This window comes from Aspergillus nidulans, chromosome II (assembly GCF_000011425.1).
Source record: "Aspergillus nidulans FGSC A4 chromosome II".
Classification (NCBI taxonomy): domain Eukaryota; kingdom Fungi; phylum Ascomycota; class Eurotiomycetes; order Eurotiales; family Aspergillaceae; genus Aspergillus; species Aspergillus nidulans.
The window spans coordinates 245248-262600 of record NC_066258.1 but is presented as its reverse complement, the minus strand read 5'-3'; the positions used below and the strand labels follow the sequence as shown (position 1 = coordinate 262600).

The 17353-nt window shown below is 52.7% G+C and overlaps 8 protein-coding genes and 1 pseudogene across 9 annotated transcripts, besides 1 other annotated feature; 5 read left to right on the top strand and 4 right to left on the bottom strand.

Moving 5' to 3' along the window:
* Positions 1 to 17353: part of a sequence feature (contig 1.135 1..301041(1)) that runs on past both edges of the window.
* On the top strand, positions 485 to 2201 carry ANIA_07932 (protein CYP682A1; the record flags this gene model as incomplete). The annotated part of the gene is made up of 4 exons (XM_676109.2): positions 485 to 710; positions 775 to 1313; positions 1375 to 1973; positions 2030 to 2201. The coding sequence occupies 4 exons, from the start codon at positions 485 to 487 to the stop codon at positions 2199 to 2201; spliced, it is 1536 nt and encodes a 511-aa protein (XP_681201.2).
* On the bottom strand, positions 2233 to 3279 carry ANIA_11030 (uncharacterized protein; the record flags this gene model as incomplete). The annotated part of the gene is made up of 4 exons (XM_050611171.1): positions 2233 to 2899; positions 2959 to 3037; positions 3084 to 3099; positions 3148 to 3279. The coding sequence occupies 4 exons, from the start codon at positions 3277 to 3279 to the stop codon at positions 2233 to 2235; spliced, it is 894 nt and encodes a 297-aa protein (XP_050467223.1).
* ANIA_11029 (uncharacterized protein) lies at positions 3636 to 5414 on the bottom strand (the record flags this gene model as incomplete). Its single annotated transcript, XM_676108.2, has 5 exons — positions 3636 to 3950; positions 4022 to 4375; positions 4436 to 4777; positions 4833 to 5144; positions 5196 to 5414. 5 exons carry the CDS (start codon positions 5412 to 5414, stop codon positions 3636 to 3638), a joined length of 1542 nt encoding a protein of 513 aa, XP_681200.2.
* Positions 5955 to 6956, top strand: ANIA_07930 (sialidase family protein; the record flags this gene model as incomplete). The annotated part of the gene is made up of 1 exon (XM_676107.1): positions 5955 to 6956. The coding sequence occupies one exon, from the start codon at positions 5955 to 5957 to the stop codon at positions 6954 to 6956; it is 1002 nt and encodes a 333-aa protein (XP_681199.1).
* Positions 7234 to 8268, bottom strand: ANIA_07929 (dihydrodipicolinate synthase family protein; the record flags this gene model as incomplete). The annotated part of the gene is made up of 2 exons (XM_676106.1): positions 7234 to 7755; positions 7810 to 8268. The coding sequence occupies 2 exons, from the start codon at positions 8266 to 8268 to the stop codon at positions 7234 to 7236; spliced, it is 981 nt and encodes a 326-aa protein (XP_681198.1).
* On the top strand, positions 8628 to 13208 carry ANIA_07928 (annotated as a pseudogene). Its single transcript has 6 exons — positions 8628 to 8777; positions 9009 to 10720; positions 11018 to 11043; positions 11328 to 11456; positions 11960 to 12463; positions 12511 to 13208. Coding segments are annotated over exons 1-6 (3219 nt in total).
* Positions 13485 to 14361, bottom strand: ANIA_07927 (uncharacterized protein; the record flags this gene model as incomplete). The annotated part of the gene is made up of 3 exons (XM_676104.1): positions 13485 to 13520; positions 13726 to 14030; positions 14094 to 14361. 3 exons carry the CDS (start codon positions 14359 to 14361, stop codon positions 13485 to 13487), a joined length of 609 nt encoding a protein of 202 aa, XP_681196.1.
* ANIA_07926 (uncharacterized protein) lies at positions 14900 to 15967 on the top strand (the record flags this gene model as incomplete). Its single annotated transcript, XM_676103.1, has 2 exons — positions 14900 to 15541; positions 15614 to 15967. 2 exons carry the CDS (start codon positions 14900 to 14902, stop codon positions 15965 to 15967), a joined length of 996 nt encoding a protein of 331 aa, XP_681195.1.
* On the top strand, positions 16534 to 17312 carry ANIA_07925 (LOG family protein; the record flags this gene model as incomplete). Its single annotated transcript, XM_676102.1, has 2 exons — positions 16534 to 16568; positions 16637 to 17312. The coding sequence occupies 2 exons, from the start codon at positions 16534 to 16536 to the stop codon at positions 17310 to 17312; spliced, it is 711 nt and encodes a 236-aa protein (XP_681194.1).

The following is a 17353-nucleotide window of genomic DNA, read 5'->3' as shown; positions in this document are numbered from 1 at the left end:
TATAAGCGGCAGGGGGCTTGGGGCTACGGCGGAGGAGGAAGAAGGGGGGTTGTGCGTGGCCTAACCACACCGACTGGACTGATACGAAGCTGGCACCTCTCACAAAAACGTGGTCAGCACTCCACTACTCCGCAGCGGGGGACGGGATTAACCGTATCGTTTTCGAGGCTAAGCCGGACCATCGTTCCGGCATTATTCTAGCCTGGATCTGATTGCATGCTGGGGGCACTGCCATGGCCGACGGCTCCGCCGCGCGACGGCTGAACGCAACGCTAAAATATGACAATTCCCTTGTTGGGTAAAGAGTGTCACCAGCTGGGCAACAAGGCAAGTCCAGCCCATTGAAAAATGCCGATCCTGACTGTCGGTGCCGCATAAAGGTACGGTGGCAGCCTGTCTGCATGGGGAAAGTCGTCTGGACCTCGAAAAAGGTCTGCCTTATGGGGTGATTTTTCTGACACAGTACTGGACCTCCCCAGTCATGATGGCTATTCTATGGAGCTATCTATTTTCGTCTTATGCCGTCATAATTGGACTGGTAACTTCAGTTTACTTGCTGGGACTGGGCATCTACCGATTGTTCCTGCACCCGCTGGCCAAGTTTCCAGGCCCAAAATACGCAGCCCTAGGTCGCTGGCATGAAGCCTACTATGACATCTACTTGTCGGGGAAGTTGATCTTCTGGATCGAGGAACAGCATAAGAAATACGGTACGCTTCATGTTTGATTATTGGGTCCCCTCCATTTCTAATGTATTCTTCCTGTCTGTGGCAGGCCCTGTCGTCCGCATCGCCCCCGACGAACTGCACATCCTCGATGCCGACTTATGGGAAACCATCTACACAAAAGCCGGCCGCGTCGACAAATATGACCGGATGTCAAGTCGGTTCGGCAATGATACCTCCGTTCTGGCTACGATACCTGACAGCTTGCACCGGGTCCGACGCGGTGCCTTGAACCCGTTCTTCTCGAGACAGCGCATCCTGGGACTGCAAGATATCATTCGCCAGAAACTGAATATTTTCATCAAGCGTGTCGAGGAATATAAAGCACTTAATGCGCCCATGCCGATCAACCGCGGATTCCTGGCGTTCAGTGAAGACGTGATCATGCAGTACTGCTTTGGACATGACTATGCGGCGCTCAATAAACGGGGCTGGGCTCCTACGCTGCATGACCCGATCGTCAATGTCACTCTCGCTGGGAACACAGCGCTGCACTTTCCTATTGTTCCAAAGATCATGAATGTGCTGCCCCAGTCCTGGATCGCGAAGCTGGATCCGGTGTATGTGCCCATCTTTCAGATGCAGCGGGTGAGTGGTCCCTTGTCTCTCCGTCTGGCCATGCTAAGTAGGGCAGGATTTCGGTAAACAGATCCGAGAGATCAAAGACTCCCTGACAGGCGAGTCTCCAAAAATTGACAAGCAGACCGTCTTTTCCGACCTGATCCAAGGCGACCTCCCTGCTTCGGAAAAGGCAGATCGCCGATTGCAAGACGAAGCCCAGCTCGTGATTGGTGCAGGTCTCGCGACGACAGGATGGGCCTTGACTGTAGGGACGTTCTACCTGCTCAGTAACCCCAAAGTGCTAGCTCGTCTGCGACGCGAACTAGACGAAGCGATCCCAGCGCGCAATCCAGAGAACCCCAGCGGTGCCCTCGAATGGGCCGAGCTTGAGAAACTCCCGTACCTAACAGGTGTTATTAAGGAGGCAGTCCGGCTGTCACATTCGACCACTTCTCGCAATGTACGCCGTCTGCCGAAACCTATTACGTATAAGGACTGGGTTATACCCCCGCGCACGCCCGTTTCTATGACGATTCCATTTTTGCATCTCGATGAAGACATCTACCCTGAGCCGAAATCGTTCATACCAGAGAGGTGGTTGGATAATCCTAAAACGAAGAATGGCGCCCCTCTTGAGCGGTACTTCGTCGGTTTCGGGAAGGGGACCAGGTCGTGTCTGGGGCTCAAGTATGCCCTCCATATCCAAGTCTAGTGGTGTTTCTGTGCTAACCAAGGGAATGCAGTCTCGCTTGGTGCGAGCTATACCTCGTTTTCGCGGCCTTCTTCCGGTTCTTCGACTTTGAGTTGTACGAAACAGATTTCTCTGACATCGAGCTCCAGCATGATTTCTTCCTACCATTCCCCAAATGGGATTCAAAGGGCGTCCGAGTGTTTGTCAAGGAGCGGAGTGCTTGAAGGAGCAAATACATTCTCATGAATATCTATACTACTCTAAATCAACGTCAACATCGTCGTGAAAAATCACAGTGCCCCAATTCGGCCGATTGAACCTCTTCCCCTTGGGCTTCGCCAATCCATCCATATCTTTCATCTCCTGCTCATCAAGCACGAAATTCTGGCTGAGATTCTTCTTTATACGCACCGGGTTCGTGCTTTTCGGGATAACACTCCAGCCCTTCTGTATCCCCCAGCTAAGCATGACATTCCCCGTCTCGCAGCCCCTCTTTCTCGCAATGGCGTTAATGACTGGGTGTTGGTGTAGTGTACTGACAGACCCGCCCAAGGGCCCGAAAGCTGTCTGGTGGATTCCCTTTTCTTTACAGAAAGCATGGAGCTTTTCCTGGGGAAGCAAGGGCTGGATCTCTGTCTGGTTGACTGCTGGAGTGATCCTTGAGGTCTCGAGTAATTTTCTTAGGTTAACCGTAGAGAAATTCGCAACACCTATCGTCTTGACTTTGCCTGTGTCAAGTAGTTTCTCCATCTCGCGCCAGGTGTCGCGGAAATCCCAGCCCGTTGCATGGACGGTGCGGTCTTCCTTCCCATAGTTCACGTCTCCGGGCGATGGATCTAGAGTTACGGGCCAATGCATGAGGTTGAGATCGCGCAGCGACTTGTCGAGCGCGAATTCGACCCGGCGGTGATCCGAGGACCAACTAGTACCCTTCGTTAACAGGACAGAACTGGCTAGACCATGACTGCAAAACTGACTTACAGCTTTGTGGTCACAAAATACCCCTCTCGCGGGACTTTGGTGTTCTTGAAGACCTGGCCTATTTCTGCTTCGTTTCCGTCTGTGATGATTAGCTTGCACCGGGTATATTTGCGCAGACAACGTACAGAGAGGGGCGCAGTCCTAACAGTAGTTAGCTATATTAGACAGCGGCAAGGTATGGAGACCTACAAAGTGTCTATACCCTGCGTCGAAAGCTGCCTGCACTGCGGCTGCTGCTTCGCCTGGACCGGCCTTCCATGTGCCGAAGCCTACGGCGGGAATTCTGGCTCCTGTGTTAAGGATGAAAGAGTCTGTGGCCATCTTCCTGGGTTTTCCTGGGTACTCTTGAGGTTGATACCACGAGAGGTGTTCTGATATAAGTATCATGAGCCGTAGCTGCCCACCAACCCCGCGGCCACGGGGTATCGTAGGTTAGCAACGGGGAGAAGGCCGATTGGAGTATTGCGGAGACAGTCCAGGCATTACGTATCACAAGCCTTAAAACGAACCAAAACCCAGAAATTGCATGATTATCTATCTGCTGTAAGCATAGGCATGTTTGTTACTACCCAATGCGAACTTGATATCCTTCCCACGCAGCATTCTTTGCACAACTCGCACGAGCACTTAAGCCCCTCCCCAAACAATCCCAAAATGTCATCAACTTCATCATAAAGCTAATTATGACTCTGCTTCTGTTCTTCCCGTTTGGCTTCCCGTACTCCATGCCTAACCGTCTCCTCGGCCGTTGGATACGCATGCCGCCACAGTGTCCACAGGGGCCGCTGGAACAAATCATCCATACTCTCAATCGACCGCCCCTTCAACTCGGGAAGGCAGAAGAAGATAAATACCACTCCGAGGTACGTCAAAAGAGCATATAGCAGAAAGGCCCCATAACCCATATTCGTCAGCATATTTGGTGTCGCCCGCGTGATACCGTAATCGATTATCCAATTGGTGAAGAAGCAAAAGCCCATGCAGGCCGAGCGCTGCAGCATGCATTGAGTTAATGATATTTCCGCAAGAGTTAAAGAAGAGAGAAAATGAGAAGGGTACTTACGATTCGCGTTGGGAAGATCTCCGCAGCTACAATGTAGCAAGCAACGCTGTGACCGAAGGACCAACCAAAGGCATACAGGTAGATCCAGATTATGCCGACGATACCACCGGCCGGCGTGCCGCCCATATCCGTGTTGTCTGTTCCAGCGAAGCGAAGGTAAAGGGCTAGATAGAGCATGGCTGTAGCCTGAATGGTTGCTCCCATCAGTAGAGGGAGACGACGGCCGACGCGGTCTACTAGATATGTGACATAGAAGATCGTTGCCGCTACTTTGACGGCACCGTAGACACCGGTAGTTAACAAGGAGGAGTTGTCCTTGACACCGATGAGTTCGAATATTTGCGGTGCGTAGTACTGTAGTGGTCAGCAAAGCCATCAACCCTAGACCTGGGGTGTGAAGAAGCAGGCACGAACATTCAGGGAATCTGTCCCCGTTAGCTTATGGAAGATGAACAGGAGCAGGGCGAGAACGAAACGCTGCAGATTGCTCCTGTTTCCAAAAATATCCTTCAAGACGACCCAGTAGCTGTGGCCCTGGAATGTCTCCTGCTCGAACTGCACCTGTGCCTGGATTTCGTGAAACTCCAGCTGAATGTACGGATGATCGGGGGGCAGTTTTCTCAATTGACAGAGATTTTTCACGCCCTGTTCTGCCTTTCCATGATTGATGAGGTACCTGGGCGTCTCCGGGACAAAAGGGATCATGAGCACCATAAGTCCACCTGGAATAAGCTGGATACTCATCGCCGTCCTCCACTGCGAGTTGTCATGTTCGAGATCAGGCCTATTCCACAGTGAGACACCAGTTTACCCAGAACGCCAGCATCAAGGACGTGACAATCATGAGGTTATATGTCGCCGTCATCGAGCCACGAACGCTCTTTGGAGAGTTCTCGGCTAAGAATTGAGGGCTGAGCATGGAGCTTGCACCGACACCAAGACCCCCGATGAATCGGCCTGCGAGAAGAATATCGTAGTTGGGGACCATCTGCAACGCAGCGCCGAGCATGAAGACCAGGCCCCAGAGAAATACAGACCACTTACGGCCGAGGACGTCAGACGTCGGCGCTGCGAGGAGAGAGCCACCGGCGCCGCCAGCTGCGACCATGGCTGCGATTGTTCCCTGGACTCGTCATTAACTGCGTCTAGGGCGCAGACTATAAGGGTGACAAACTTTACGATCATCATACTCCTTCTGAGGCAGATCAATCAGACCGAAGGCAGTCTCGAACGAGGGCAGGGTCAGAATACCCCCAATATTGCCCGTATCAAAGCCGTAGAAACACCCGGCCCAGGCGAGTGTTACCATTAGATATAGATGACGAAGATTAAAGATCTCCCTGGGGTCTGTTCTGGCCTCTTTGCTGACCCAAAGACTCGTTCCACCAGCCATGATGTTGTAGTTCAGGTGAGCCTAAGTGTTTCGAGATGCGTCGTATACTACGAGTTCCAAACAAATTTCACTCACAGTGCAGGTGGAGTTGAGGGCTACTTAAGGCATACCTAAACACATGGAGAATCCCCGCGTCCAGTCGTTCCCCACGGGGTGATCGTCCCACCGGGTAGATCATCTGGATTGCTGGCATCGGACTGTCGCCCGGTGTATATTTTAAGCTTCTTGAAGTGTCGGCCGGGCCCCGAAGATCGGATTGGAGCCCGTTCTAGCTAGACAGTATACGAGCGTTCCTTAAGAGGGGTAGCTGTGGCCTGAAAACCTCGACACTGACGCCAATACACCACGCGGCCATAGACATATCTGATGGAAGTCAACCAAGAGGATATGAAGACTCTCTTTGACGGGATCTTGCGCTCGACATTCCGCCCATACACCTATCAAGAAGCATACTTACGACCGGCAACCGTGCAATGCCATGCGTCGAACCTGCTCTGTCTGCCAAATGGCGACCTTTTGTGCGCCTGGTTCGGGGGGAACATGGAAGGCAAGCCCGATATCAGCATCTACTTTTCCCGGTTACCATTTGGAAACCGCACTTGGAGTGAAGCTATCAAAGTGACGCACGACGAGACACGAAGTGAGCAAAATCCCGTCATGTTCCAGCACCCTTCTGGTGAGCTCTGGCTCCTGTATACGTCTCAGCAAGGAGGGAACCAAGACTCAGCCGTCGTCAAGCGTACGATCTCCTTCGATGACGGGAATGCCTGGAGTGACCCTACAGTTATCTTCGACGAGCCTGGCACCTTTATCCGGCAGCCCGTTATCATCCTAAAAAACGGCATCTTTGTGATCCCAACCTTTAAGTGCCGCGTTGAACTGGGTGCAAAGTGGATTGGCAACGATGACATTTCAGCCATCCGCACGTCTGATGATCAGGGCCAGACTTGGTCTGAGATTCCAATCGCCGAGAGTACGGGGTGCGTGCATATGGAAATCCAGCGTCTGAAGACCGGGGAATATCTCGCCCTCTATCGCAGCCGATGGGCAGATTTCATCTACTCCTCAACATCGCCGGATGGATTAGCATGGACGGCGCCGAAGCCGACCTCGCTGCCGAATCCTAATGCTGGGATCTGCTTTGATGTTCTACCCTCGGGTCGTGTGGTTGTGGTGTATAACCACTCCTCGCGCAAGAATGCTCTTGGGCGCAGAGAAGGGCTCTATGATGAGATCATCGAGGGGAAGGATAGCCGTCCAAATCAGAAGCCACGGCCAGATGGCAAAGAAGCGTTTTGGGGAGCACCTAGGGCGCCGCTTTCTGTTGCTTGGAGCGATGACGAGGGAAGGACGTGGCAGCACCGGACGCTGGAGGAGGGGGATGGATATTGTTTAACCAACAATAGCGAGCAGAAGCTGAATAGGGAGCTGTCATACCCAAGTATGGTCGTTGGGGAGGATGGCTCAATCCATATTGCTTTTACGTTCTGGCGGCAGACGATCAAATATGTGCAGATAGGGGAGAATTTCTTCGGAGTGTAGAAGACCATGATTACTAAACCAGCATATACACTCATGCTAAGATACTTCATACCAACTCACTTCGCTGCGGTTTAGACACTGGTTAATTAGTCAGGAGAAGGTTCGTGGTGTATAGTGCACCGGTACTGGGAGTTACAACGAAGGGTATCCACTCGGGGTCTACAGCGCTGAATTCAATACTAACTGTCAAGAAAATGATGATGCAGTTACCGAAGTGAAAAGAGATAATTTCGTTCATTACCCCTAAATATTTCTTGTCTACTGAAACCTTCTATCCCTAGACTCGATCCGGTATTGACTGCTCAATCTCAACCAGATGCTGCATAACCTGCACGACCCAGTCTTGCTTCTCCTTGCCTGAAGGCCTATACGGCCTTCTGGGCCAGAATGCCTTGGGATCAGTGACGCCCGCCCCAGGCCCAGCGAAATAGCTGGCTGCGAACTTCGTCGGTGCGATCCCCTCCTTGCACGCCTTCTCCGCCTGCGCTACCAATCCTTGCAACTTTGTCGCCTCTTGCACTTTGCCGTCTTTCCATAGTGCGTATAGCCGAGCGACAGATTTGGGGAAGACATTCCCAATCCCGGTCACGCAGCCTGAGCCGCCTCCAATGAGACATGGCAGCAGCCAGTCCGAGGAGCCTGCGTATACCGCGAACTGCTCATGGGCGTATTCGTGCGTCAATCGGGTGACTTTGCCTGCATTTCCGCATGTGAGCTTCGTGCCGACGATGTTGGGATGCTGCGCCAGTTCCGACATAATGTCCGAATTCAGGTCGACCCCGTTACACATGGCAGGGAACTATCATACAACTATATTAGCATCGTATAGCAGGTACAGAAGCTTAAAGCATACGCTATAGATCACGATCGGGATTGGACTATTGTCGGCGACGTCGCGATAGAAATCGACAATCACCTCCTTAGTCACGGCTTTGACCCAGTAGGACGGGGGCAGCAAGAGGCCAAAATCCGCCCCTGCTTCGTGCGCCTCCTCTGCCAGACGAATAGATTCGTTTGTAGACTGTCCGCTGATCCCAGCCACAATCGGGAACTGGGGGAGCCTCAGATCACTCGCAGCGCGGCGCGCAACGCGGACCAGCTCTTGCCTTTCACTTGCTGGCAGCAGAACTGCTTCGGCTGTCGTTCCAGCCATCACCAGACCGTCTACACCCCCGCGGATTAGGTAGACAAAATACTTGTATGAGGCATCGTAGTCGATCTCCTGGCGTACGGTAGGCTTATAAAGTGACAGGACGGGGCAGTATATGCCGGCCGGTAGGGGTTTGCTTTTCGCTGCGATCGTGGACGTCATTCTTATCTGCTATATTGTAATTACGATATCTTTTTCCATTTCTTTCTATCTACACTTCTTCTTATAATGTCAGCTACCCAAAGCCCCCTTCCCACGATTTTTGGAGACCTTCGGAGGATGGCCGATCAGCGGAGAACAGTCCGCCACTGCGTTTATAACAGCTACAATTGGTTCGCAGAGTGAGGGGAGATGGAGACAACATCGAACTCTGCCAGCTGTGCTGTACTGCACGAGTCATGCAAGGATGGGAGCATGGACTGACTCCAGCTGGTGAGGCATCCCCTGTGGGGTAGCGTTGTGGCAGCTTTGTCCGTCTCTGCCCACCAAGACAGTGCTTGAATGGAATCAGCACCCCGAATATGCCCAAACGAAAGAGGGAAATACCAGCAGTGGAAAACGGCCACCATGAATCCTCAGCCCAAGAACCAAACAAGAGCTACAATTTGGCGGAGGTTTTGCCGGGGATCACACGCAAAATCACTGCGTGTGCTGCGTGTCGCAAGAACAAGGTACGGGCGTTGAACAAGCCCTCTCGAGTATCATTGAGCCCGTCTAACCAGATAGATCCGCTGCGAAATGTCTGACGAGGGCCCTCCCTGTGCCCGATGCCGTCGCCGTGGGTTATCTTGCGTGCTGAACCGCAGTCTGCAGTCGCTGATCGAGGATACGAAGTAAATCCATCCTGTCAAGAAGAGTCGTAGAGAGAAGACTAGCGCTGACCTAGCGGAAGGAACATCCAGCTCCTGCAAACCGATGTTGCACACCTCCATCACACCCTCACCCTTCTCTGCCAGCATCTCGGGCTCGAGGGCCCCAGGGCGCTCGCCTCCGCGGGCGATCAGCGTGACGGATCGTATCCTCCTGCGGAAAATGAGCAGTCTGAGAGTCATCAGGAAGAAGGGGAAGGCTGCGAGGTGTCGCCTCCCGAGTCACCATCGGCTGTGCAAGCGCCCATCGACACCTTTCTCGATATCACCAAAACCCGGAGCACTCACTCCATTGACTCGCCTCCAAGCGCGCGCGCCGGCCGGTCAGGGGCAAGGTCGGACCTGATCAGCAAGGGCATTATCAGCGCTGCTGTCGCCGAGCGGCTCGTTCGCAATTACTTCTCCAGGCTAGACCACTATCTGTACGGCATTGGCGGCGAGTATCAGGGGCTGGACCAGCTGCAGACAAACGCGCCCAGCCTCCTGGCCGCCATCTGCACCGTTTCTGCCCTACACAATCCTCAAGACCGCACGGTCTACGAGGCCTGCAACCGCGAATTCCGGTCGTTGGTCGCGAAGTCCACCTTTGAGAAGCGTGACATCGACTACATTCGCGCGCTGTGTATCAGTTCTTTCTGGCTGGCCGACGCCTCTCGCATTCTCTGCAGTGATGCGATCCGACGCGCCGCCGATATGCGAATGCATCGCAGTTTTGATGCCCTGTTCGAGGACAGGACAGGCACAGGGGATGCGCCTGGCCTGTCAGTGACCTCTCCCCTATCGCAGAATCCAGCCTCTGCCACCGACCGCGTACGGCTGTGGTATCTGCTCTTCGTCTGCGACCAGCACCTGTCCATCCTCCACAATCGCGACTCGCTTCTCCGCAGCGACAAGGGCATTGCAGTGGGATGGGAGTCATACCTGCACCGTGCCGAAACCACCGAGTCTGACGTGCGCATTCTGTCCCAGGTTTCTCTTCTGCTTATCATGGGCCAGGTACGGGACGCCCTAGGTTCAGATAGCCAGACCCCGTTGCCCGCTGCTCTGGCTAGCCAAATTCTCAACTACTCGCGGCAGCTCGACAAGTGGTATACCAAATTCTCCAGCCTCTTCGTCACGAACGCCTTCATTGGCGAGTTCCCCAAGCGAGGTCTGCAGCTGCACTATCAGTTCGGGAAGCTATACTTGGGTCATCAAGTGTTTAAAGGATTGCATGGCCGCCCTATTCCTCCGCACTTTTTGACTGCTGCGACTATGGCGCATGACACGGCAGCTGCCATCTTCGAGATGATCCTGGGCGAGCCCGAACTTCAAGAAGGACTTGTCGGCATGCCGCATTACTTTCATGTCATGATCGCATTTGCAGGCCATCTCCTGCTTGAAATTTGCCAGAACTACTACGAGCAGCTTGGGATCAAAGTGCAGGATGACTTCCAGCTAATCAACAGTGCACTTAACTTATTTCGTAATACCAAATGCATTCCCCAGCATCCTCTATGGCGAATGACACCTGGTCTGAACAGGAAGCTCCACGACTGCGCAGCCAGCATTGGCGCCCCTGTTCCGGTGCCTGCTACCACAGTTCCTTATGGATCGGGCGGGTTGAATATGCAACCAGTCCAGCATGAGACCGTATATTATCCCCCAGTCCCGACTGCGGCACCAGCTTCACAAGCGTTGGATGAGCTCCTCTTCACGGATTTCGAGGGATTTAATTTTCCGGACTTGACGTCCAACTTCATGACGTAGACTTCCAGATTCTTCAACAGAATCCCACCGTATCAGCTTCGGCAACACCGTAAGACTCTTCTCATACCTGCGGGCTATCGTGACCGTGAATATCGTCGACCAGGATCCTGCAATTTGCTGACCGGCTGGATTAGGTTGCTCGAATATAATTTCTGACGTCTCTGTGTCGCCGATCTCAATTCACTAATGGTAATTGAGCGTCAGCGAAACGCACGGCACCTGGAAGATCCACAAGTTTGAGTATGCGCATCTGTGCATCCATCCTCTTCGCCAGTCTATGTATACTCGTACAGGCCGAGCACACTTGGTATCTTCGCCTGTATGTCCGCGAAGGGTACGCTGATCTCACCCTCGAGGACTTTCACGCTCGCACAGCAAAAGCTGGGGTATCCGCGAGCGCAAGCTGGCTTCATAGGTAACGATCTGTGTAGTCTATCTGTCCAACAACGAGGTTACCAGCCATTTCTGTGAAGGCGGGCTGGATTTGGAGTATTCTGTGATGGGTTCAATAATAAAGATGCTAGCTAAAATGGTAGCAGAAACGTAATATCAGTGTTCATAGACTCGAAACTTGTAATAGACAGAATACTCATGCCTATACAGTAGAAAACCGCAGACTTCCCGCGAAACAGTCATTGTCAAGCTGGAAAGCACCGCATTCGAGGGATTTCTGCGGGTTGTCTGGAAAGGAGACAGAAACCCTCTGTCCCCCAGCGGAAGTCGCCCGTGCCGGTATGCAGAGCATAAGCTGGATAGCAATCCGTCTTGCATTTTCGGAGAGAAACCCGGCACAGAACGCCCAGTCCAAGATTTCTAGCTAGTATTGCCCCGTCAGAGCCATTCAACTAGATGTGAGCCAAAATAGAAGCACGCTATGTTGTCTCTTTCGTGAAAAGCCGGTCAACTCGCACAAAATCTTCCCAAGGCTTGTCGCAGACATACCGCGGGCGTATATCTGCGGACAGAGAATGGTATGGCAGAGAGTATATTGAGTTTCGACAAAGTCCAGCAGCGTCTTCCGCCCGCGCTACCTGGCACCAATCTGGCGGCTGAGCTCGTGAATACGCCAGGTCTACCGGTCCTCGTTGTGCTGGATGACGATCCCACAGGAACCCAGACATGTCATGCCGTTAACGTGCTGACAGTCTGGGACGAAGAGATCCTCGTCCATGAGCTTTAGACGTGCAATCGCGGCTTCTTTATACTTACTAACTCACGCGCTCTTCCGACTACAGAGGCCCGGAAATTGATCAGACAGATATGCACTGCCATCACGAAAGCAGCTGCAAGAGCTCAAAGGCCATTCGAGATCGTGTTGCGGGGTGACTCGACACTTCGCGGCCACTTCCCCGATGAGCTAGAGGCGGCAGAGGAGATAATTGGAGCGGTTGATAGCTGGATCCTGGCGCCTTTCTTTCGTCAGGGAGGGCGTTTCACTATTGACGATACTCACTATGTCTTGGACCCTGTTGGAAATCTAGTACCGGCTGCGCAGACACCGTTTGCTAAGGACGCTACTTTTGGAGACGCGAACTCGAACCTCAGGAACTACGTCGTGGAGAAGTCGGAGGGCTCGATTACGGCGAACAGAGTGCAATATATCTCCTTGGAGGATATTCGCACTGGCGGGCCTCGAGCTGTGGCGGAGAAGCTCATCGCTTCTCAAAAGGGGAGTATCATCATCGTCAATGCTGTGGTCGATACGGATATGGAAATCTTCGTGCTTGGTTTGTTAGATGGTACGTCTAATTTCTTCCTTCATGATCAAGCAAGCTGACTTCACTAGCAAAATCGAAGGGAAAAGCATACATCTACCGAACAGGTGCTGCCTTTGTATCGACGAGACTGGGAATTACGCACATTCCTCCATTGACACCCAGATCTCTCGGTCTCAGCACCCACACCTGTCAATCAGGTGGTTTGATTCTCGCAGGCTCCTATGTGTCCAAGTCTACCGAGCAACTGCAGTATCTGATTGACGGACGAGGGTCAGATCTGCAGGTGATTACCCTCAGGGTTGAAGATCTTCTGAAAAGCGCCCAGGATGCGGAGCAGATAGCTCTGGACGCAGCGGACAAGGCCGGAAATTTCATTCTCGCAGGGCAGGATGTCCTAGTCATGACAAGCCGCAACCTCATAACAAGAGTTGACGGGATATCGAGTTTGAAGATCGGCAGCACCATAGCCGCCGCCCTGGTCCTCTTTGTCCGCACGCTCATCCCGAGACCTCGTTACATTATAGCCAAAGGGGGGATTACCTCGTCAGATGCAGCAAGCAAGGGCCTCCGTATGCGTCGCACCCAGATCCTCGGACAGGCAACACCGGGTGTCCCGCTTTGGCGATGCGATGAGCCTACTTCGAAATTCGCCGGACAAAACGGTCGAAGAAAGACGCAAAGGCCGCAAAATGGTTTGCCGGCGGCCAGAACAAGAAGATCATTGGGCGAGTGCAGCAGATTGCAGCTGCCAAAGGGTGCTCTATGAGCGCCGTATCCATGGCGTGGCTGCTGCACAAGGGTGCCTGTCGGATTGTGGGCTTGAACACTACAGAAAGGATCGAAGCCGTGGCGGAGGCTTTTCACATACGGCTCACGGACGAGAACGTACGCTGTTGGAGGAGCCTTATCGGCCACTGCATACAGCCTATATAGAGTAGAAAACCAGCATAAGCGCACATCCAGTAATCAATTCGACGACATACATTTCTTCATAGGTCCAAAGAAAACACCTCAAGAGGAAAAGACTAAATCTCCACGCTCGTTATGCGTTGATCAAAAGGCGACGTGACAGTTTTTCCTATTTCATTATTTACCTTGGCAAGGAGATTGAACAGCAGGCGCTCAATAAAGCCATCCAGCCCCAGAGTTTGGGGCCCTCCTTTAAGCCTGACCATCCTGACAGCTCCTTCGACATGGTTTCTCATAGTCATTTCATCCCGCGCCCATAGCTAACCCCTGATAAGTATATTGTATCCCAAACAATGGTGAGAGACGGCGCCTACCTCGTCATAAGCGAGCATTATAGCTTTTATCACACTGGCGTCGGTAAAATGTGCGGTCTCGGCAGAAATCTCCTCTCTGAGCGACCTCAAAAGGCGCAGTTTGTACTGGAAAGCCATCCGCGAGAAAGGCTCTGCCTGTGGCCGTGTCTGATAACACTCACTGAGGTGACGGCACGCCGCCAGGAAGAGTACATTCAGCAGGCCGTCATCAGAAAGCGCGAGCGGGATCCAGGACAATGTCATGCGCCGGTAGAACTCCACATCTAAACCGTTACAACGCATAAGAGGAATAATAACAGTCAAATCTTAAAAGAAAATAGATCTTTTAGCCTATCAGAGGACAAGCGCGCTCCGAATTGAGTACATACAGTGATCGAAAAACATCTGCTCCATGGGCCGCAGCCGTCTGGCAGAGCTCTCGAAAGGATCTCGCCTGTAATAGGAGAGTGCATGGAGCAGCCCGTACTGAGGAAGCTCGCCACTGTCCTCTTGCAGCTCGTTACTTGCGTCTTGCGCTTTCTGGGCCTGGTACTGGATGGTCCGCAGACGCCTGGCTCTGGCATGGGTGGACCGAGCAGCGTGGGACCGAGCGAGCCTCCGCTCGGCTGCCGAGGGCTTAGCAGCCTGTGACGGCATCGTGTTGTGAATAAATTGTATCTCTTGAGACTTTAACATTGGATACCTAGGGAATTATGGAGCGGAAGATGGAAGAAGGGTCGAAGACAACCAGCTTACCAAAGTACTGGGGGTGTCAGCTCAGCCTCAGCTAGCCTTTAGATATAGGGCCTGTCCCAGGCTAACCTGTTCCAGTTTAGATTAACGGAATGCCAAGCATTGCGCCTTCTAAAAGAAGAATAGTCCATGTTTCCAAGTCTTGGCCTGGGGAAAGAGATATTCTTGGAAACACTAACATTAGGAAACCGCCCTTGATTAGAGCTGCAGAGCCAACGGTGTCTTGTTAACAGTACTAGCGAACCAAGAAAAATCTTCCATTCAGGACAAGACCAGCACCTGCCCGTTACAGAAGTGCTTGTGCACGCCCAGCTTGCTTAGAAATTGTAGCTCGCCAGCGGAGTTAACGGTTCTGCTCTCCGGCAGCCATACGTATAAAACCCTCTACTGTTCATAGTCCTCAGCTCATCGATGTTGGTCAGCGAGCTTTTTCTTGATCATAATGTCTGGCACAGTTGTCATCACGGGAGCTAACGGCTCACTCGCTCTCGGCTTCGTCGAATCCTTTCTTGCCTTATACTCCCAACATACGCTGATCGCCACCGTACGGAATCCGTCTCCAGAAAGAGACCCCAATACCGCCAAGCTGGTGCATCTCATATCTAGGTACCCCTCCGCACATGTCCTCGTCGAAGGCCTAGACCTAGGCAGTCTAGCGGCCGTGAGATCATTCGCCGACAGCCTCGCCGCCAGGATATCCACCAAGGAGCTGCCGCCCATCTTGGCGATCGTCTGTAATGCGTTCACCTGGTCGCTCGAGTCGGGGCAGAAGTTCACGGCGGATGGATTTGAAGCGACATTTCAGGTCGGCCATCTGGCTCATTACCTGCTCGTGCTGAAGTTAATCGAGAGCATGGATCCCCGCGCAGGGCGGGTTGTCATGCTGGGTTCAACCACCCACTACCCAGACAAACCGAACCCTCTATCTTCATTGCGGCCGGGCATTCCACAGGATATTGAAGAGCTAGTTAAACCGCGGCCGGATCCGCCGCATCTTGTGCATGACCGGGGTTTCCAGCGATACGGAACGGCTAAGCTGGCAAACGTGATCTTCATGGAAGATCTCAACCAGAGACTGCGACAGGTGAGCAGACTCCCCGTTCCCTTCCCTTAACATCTCAGGCAGCTGATTTACACGTAAACTCTCTACCTCTAGATCCCAAAGCTATCGACAATCACAGCAACGGCCATGGATCCTGGTGGCCTCGTCGAGTCACGAGCCCAATCGGGACAAAAAGCATCTGTCCAGCGTCTCTTCGCAGCAATAAAGCTCCTCATGCCTATCCTGAAGCATATCACTACAACTTTCCGCACTAACAAAGACGCCGGTCGAGACCTTTTGGCTCTGAGCCTTGATCCAGCTTTCCAGGGAAAGCGCGGATATTATGTTGGCCAGAAAGAAGAAGCTGCGGCATCGGTGACCGGAGACGCTGCGGTGCAAAGGCGCCTCTGGGAGGCGTGCTGGCAGTGGGCCGGGCTTGCTCCTGAGGAAACTGTGCTCTGTCGCTAGTTGTCTGATAGTAATGTCACCAAATAACGTCAGTTTATGAGTTGAAACTTATCAGTGCAAAGAAGAAAGAAGTCTAAGGGGATGGGTACGATTCAACGAACTCCAGTAGACAAAGTATGGCTCCGTCGTGGACTCTCTTTAGATACCGTTTGATAGGGCTGCGTGTTATATAATTCTCCGTTACAGTCTTGGTATTTGATCTGTTATGTCCTGTTAATTATCCTGTTATTTTGTATGTTCTCTCAGTCACGTTGTCGGTTTATTATTCAGTTTGTTATGTCCCGTTATTCGTCCCTTCATTTTTCCCTTGATTGAGTCCTGTTTTTCGGTTTATTATTCTGTCTCGTTTTGTAACAAGTCGTGGTTTTATAAAGAACGGGTTTCGTCAGCAGTCTCCACTTTACCCTGGTACCAAAACGGCGCCGCAAGTTTGCTTACACTGACTGGTCTGACTTTTTAATTTCAGATAGGTGCCTGTGGCTGTGCCGGTCCCTGTTGCCAGTCCCTGTTCCTGGTCACGCATTTCTCGATCTTCTGCACCTACTAATCTTGCCAACAAGCCACCCATGGCCTCGTCAAAACAAGCTGTTGTCTGTGTCTTGTAAGTTCAAGCCCCTTCCCATTTCTTCCCTTAGCGATATTTGGGCTCATCACTTACACGCTCCCCAGCTGCGGGGCAACATCTGGCAAAGATGCTGCCCACCTCGAAGCCGCGCGAGCGCTGGCGTATGAATTTCACAAGAACAATGTCCAGCTTGTCTACGGTGGTGGAACGACAGGACTCATGGGCGAGGTCGCAAAGACACTTGTGGCCCTCTCAGGGCCAAAATCTGTTCACGGGGTGATTCCCCGTGCGCTCGTGCAGGTGTCAGGGAAGCGTGAGGGGGCGGAAGTGAACGGGGGCGCCAAAGCTGCTGAGCGTGTCCTCGCTGCGGGAACTCACATTGACGAGAAGGATTGTATTCCCGAGAGCGAGTACGGGGTCACGACGATCGTGCCCGATATGCATACGCGTAAGAGGCTCATGGCGACAAAGGTCATGGAGGGGGGACCCGGGTCGGGATTTGTTTCACTCGCGGGTGGGTTTGGTACTATCGAAGAGCTGATGGAGATGACGACGTGGAATCAGTTGGGGATCCATCATGTGGGTGTGGTCTTGTTGAATGTGAATGGGTATTGGGACGGCGTGGTGGCTTGGTTGCACCATGCGGTCAGCCAGGGATTCATCAGTGCTGAGAATGGGAGGATCCTGGCCGAGACGAGCAATCCCACAGAGGTCTTGCCCATGTTGATGCGGTACCAGGGCAGCTCGGATCGGATGCTGCTGAACTGGGGGGATGAGTGAAGGAGCATACGTTGTGCTGAGCTGGCCGGTCCTATGAAAGA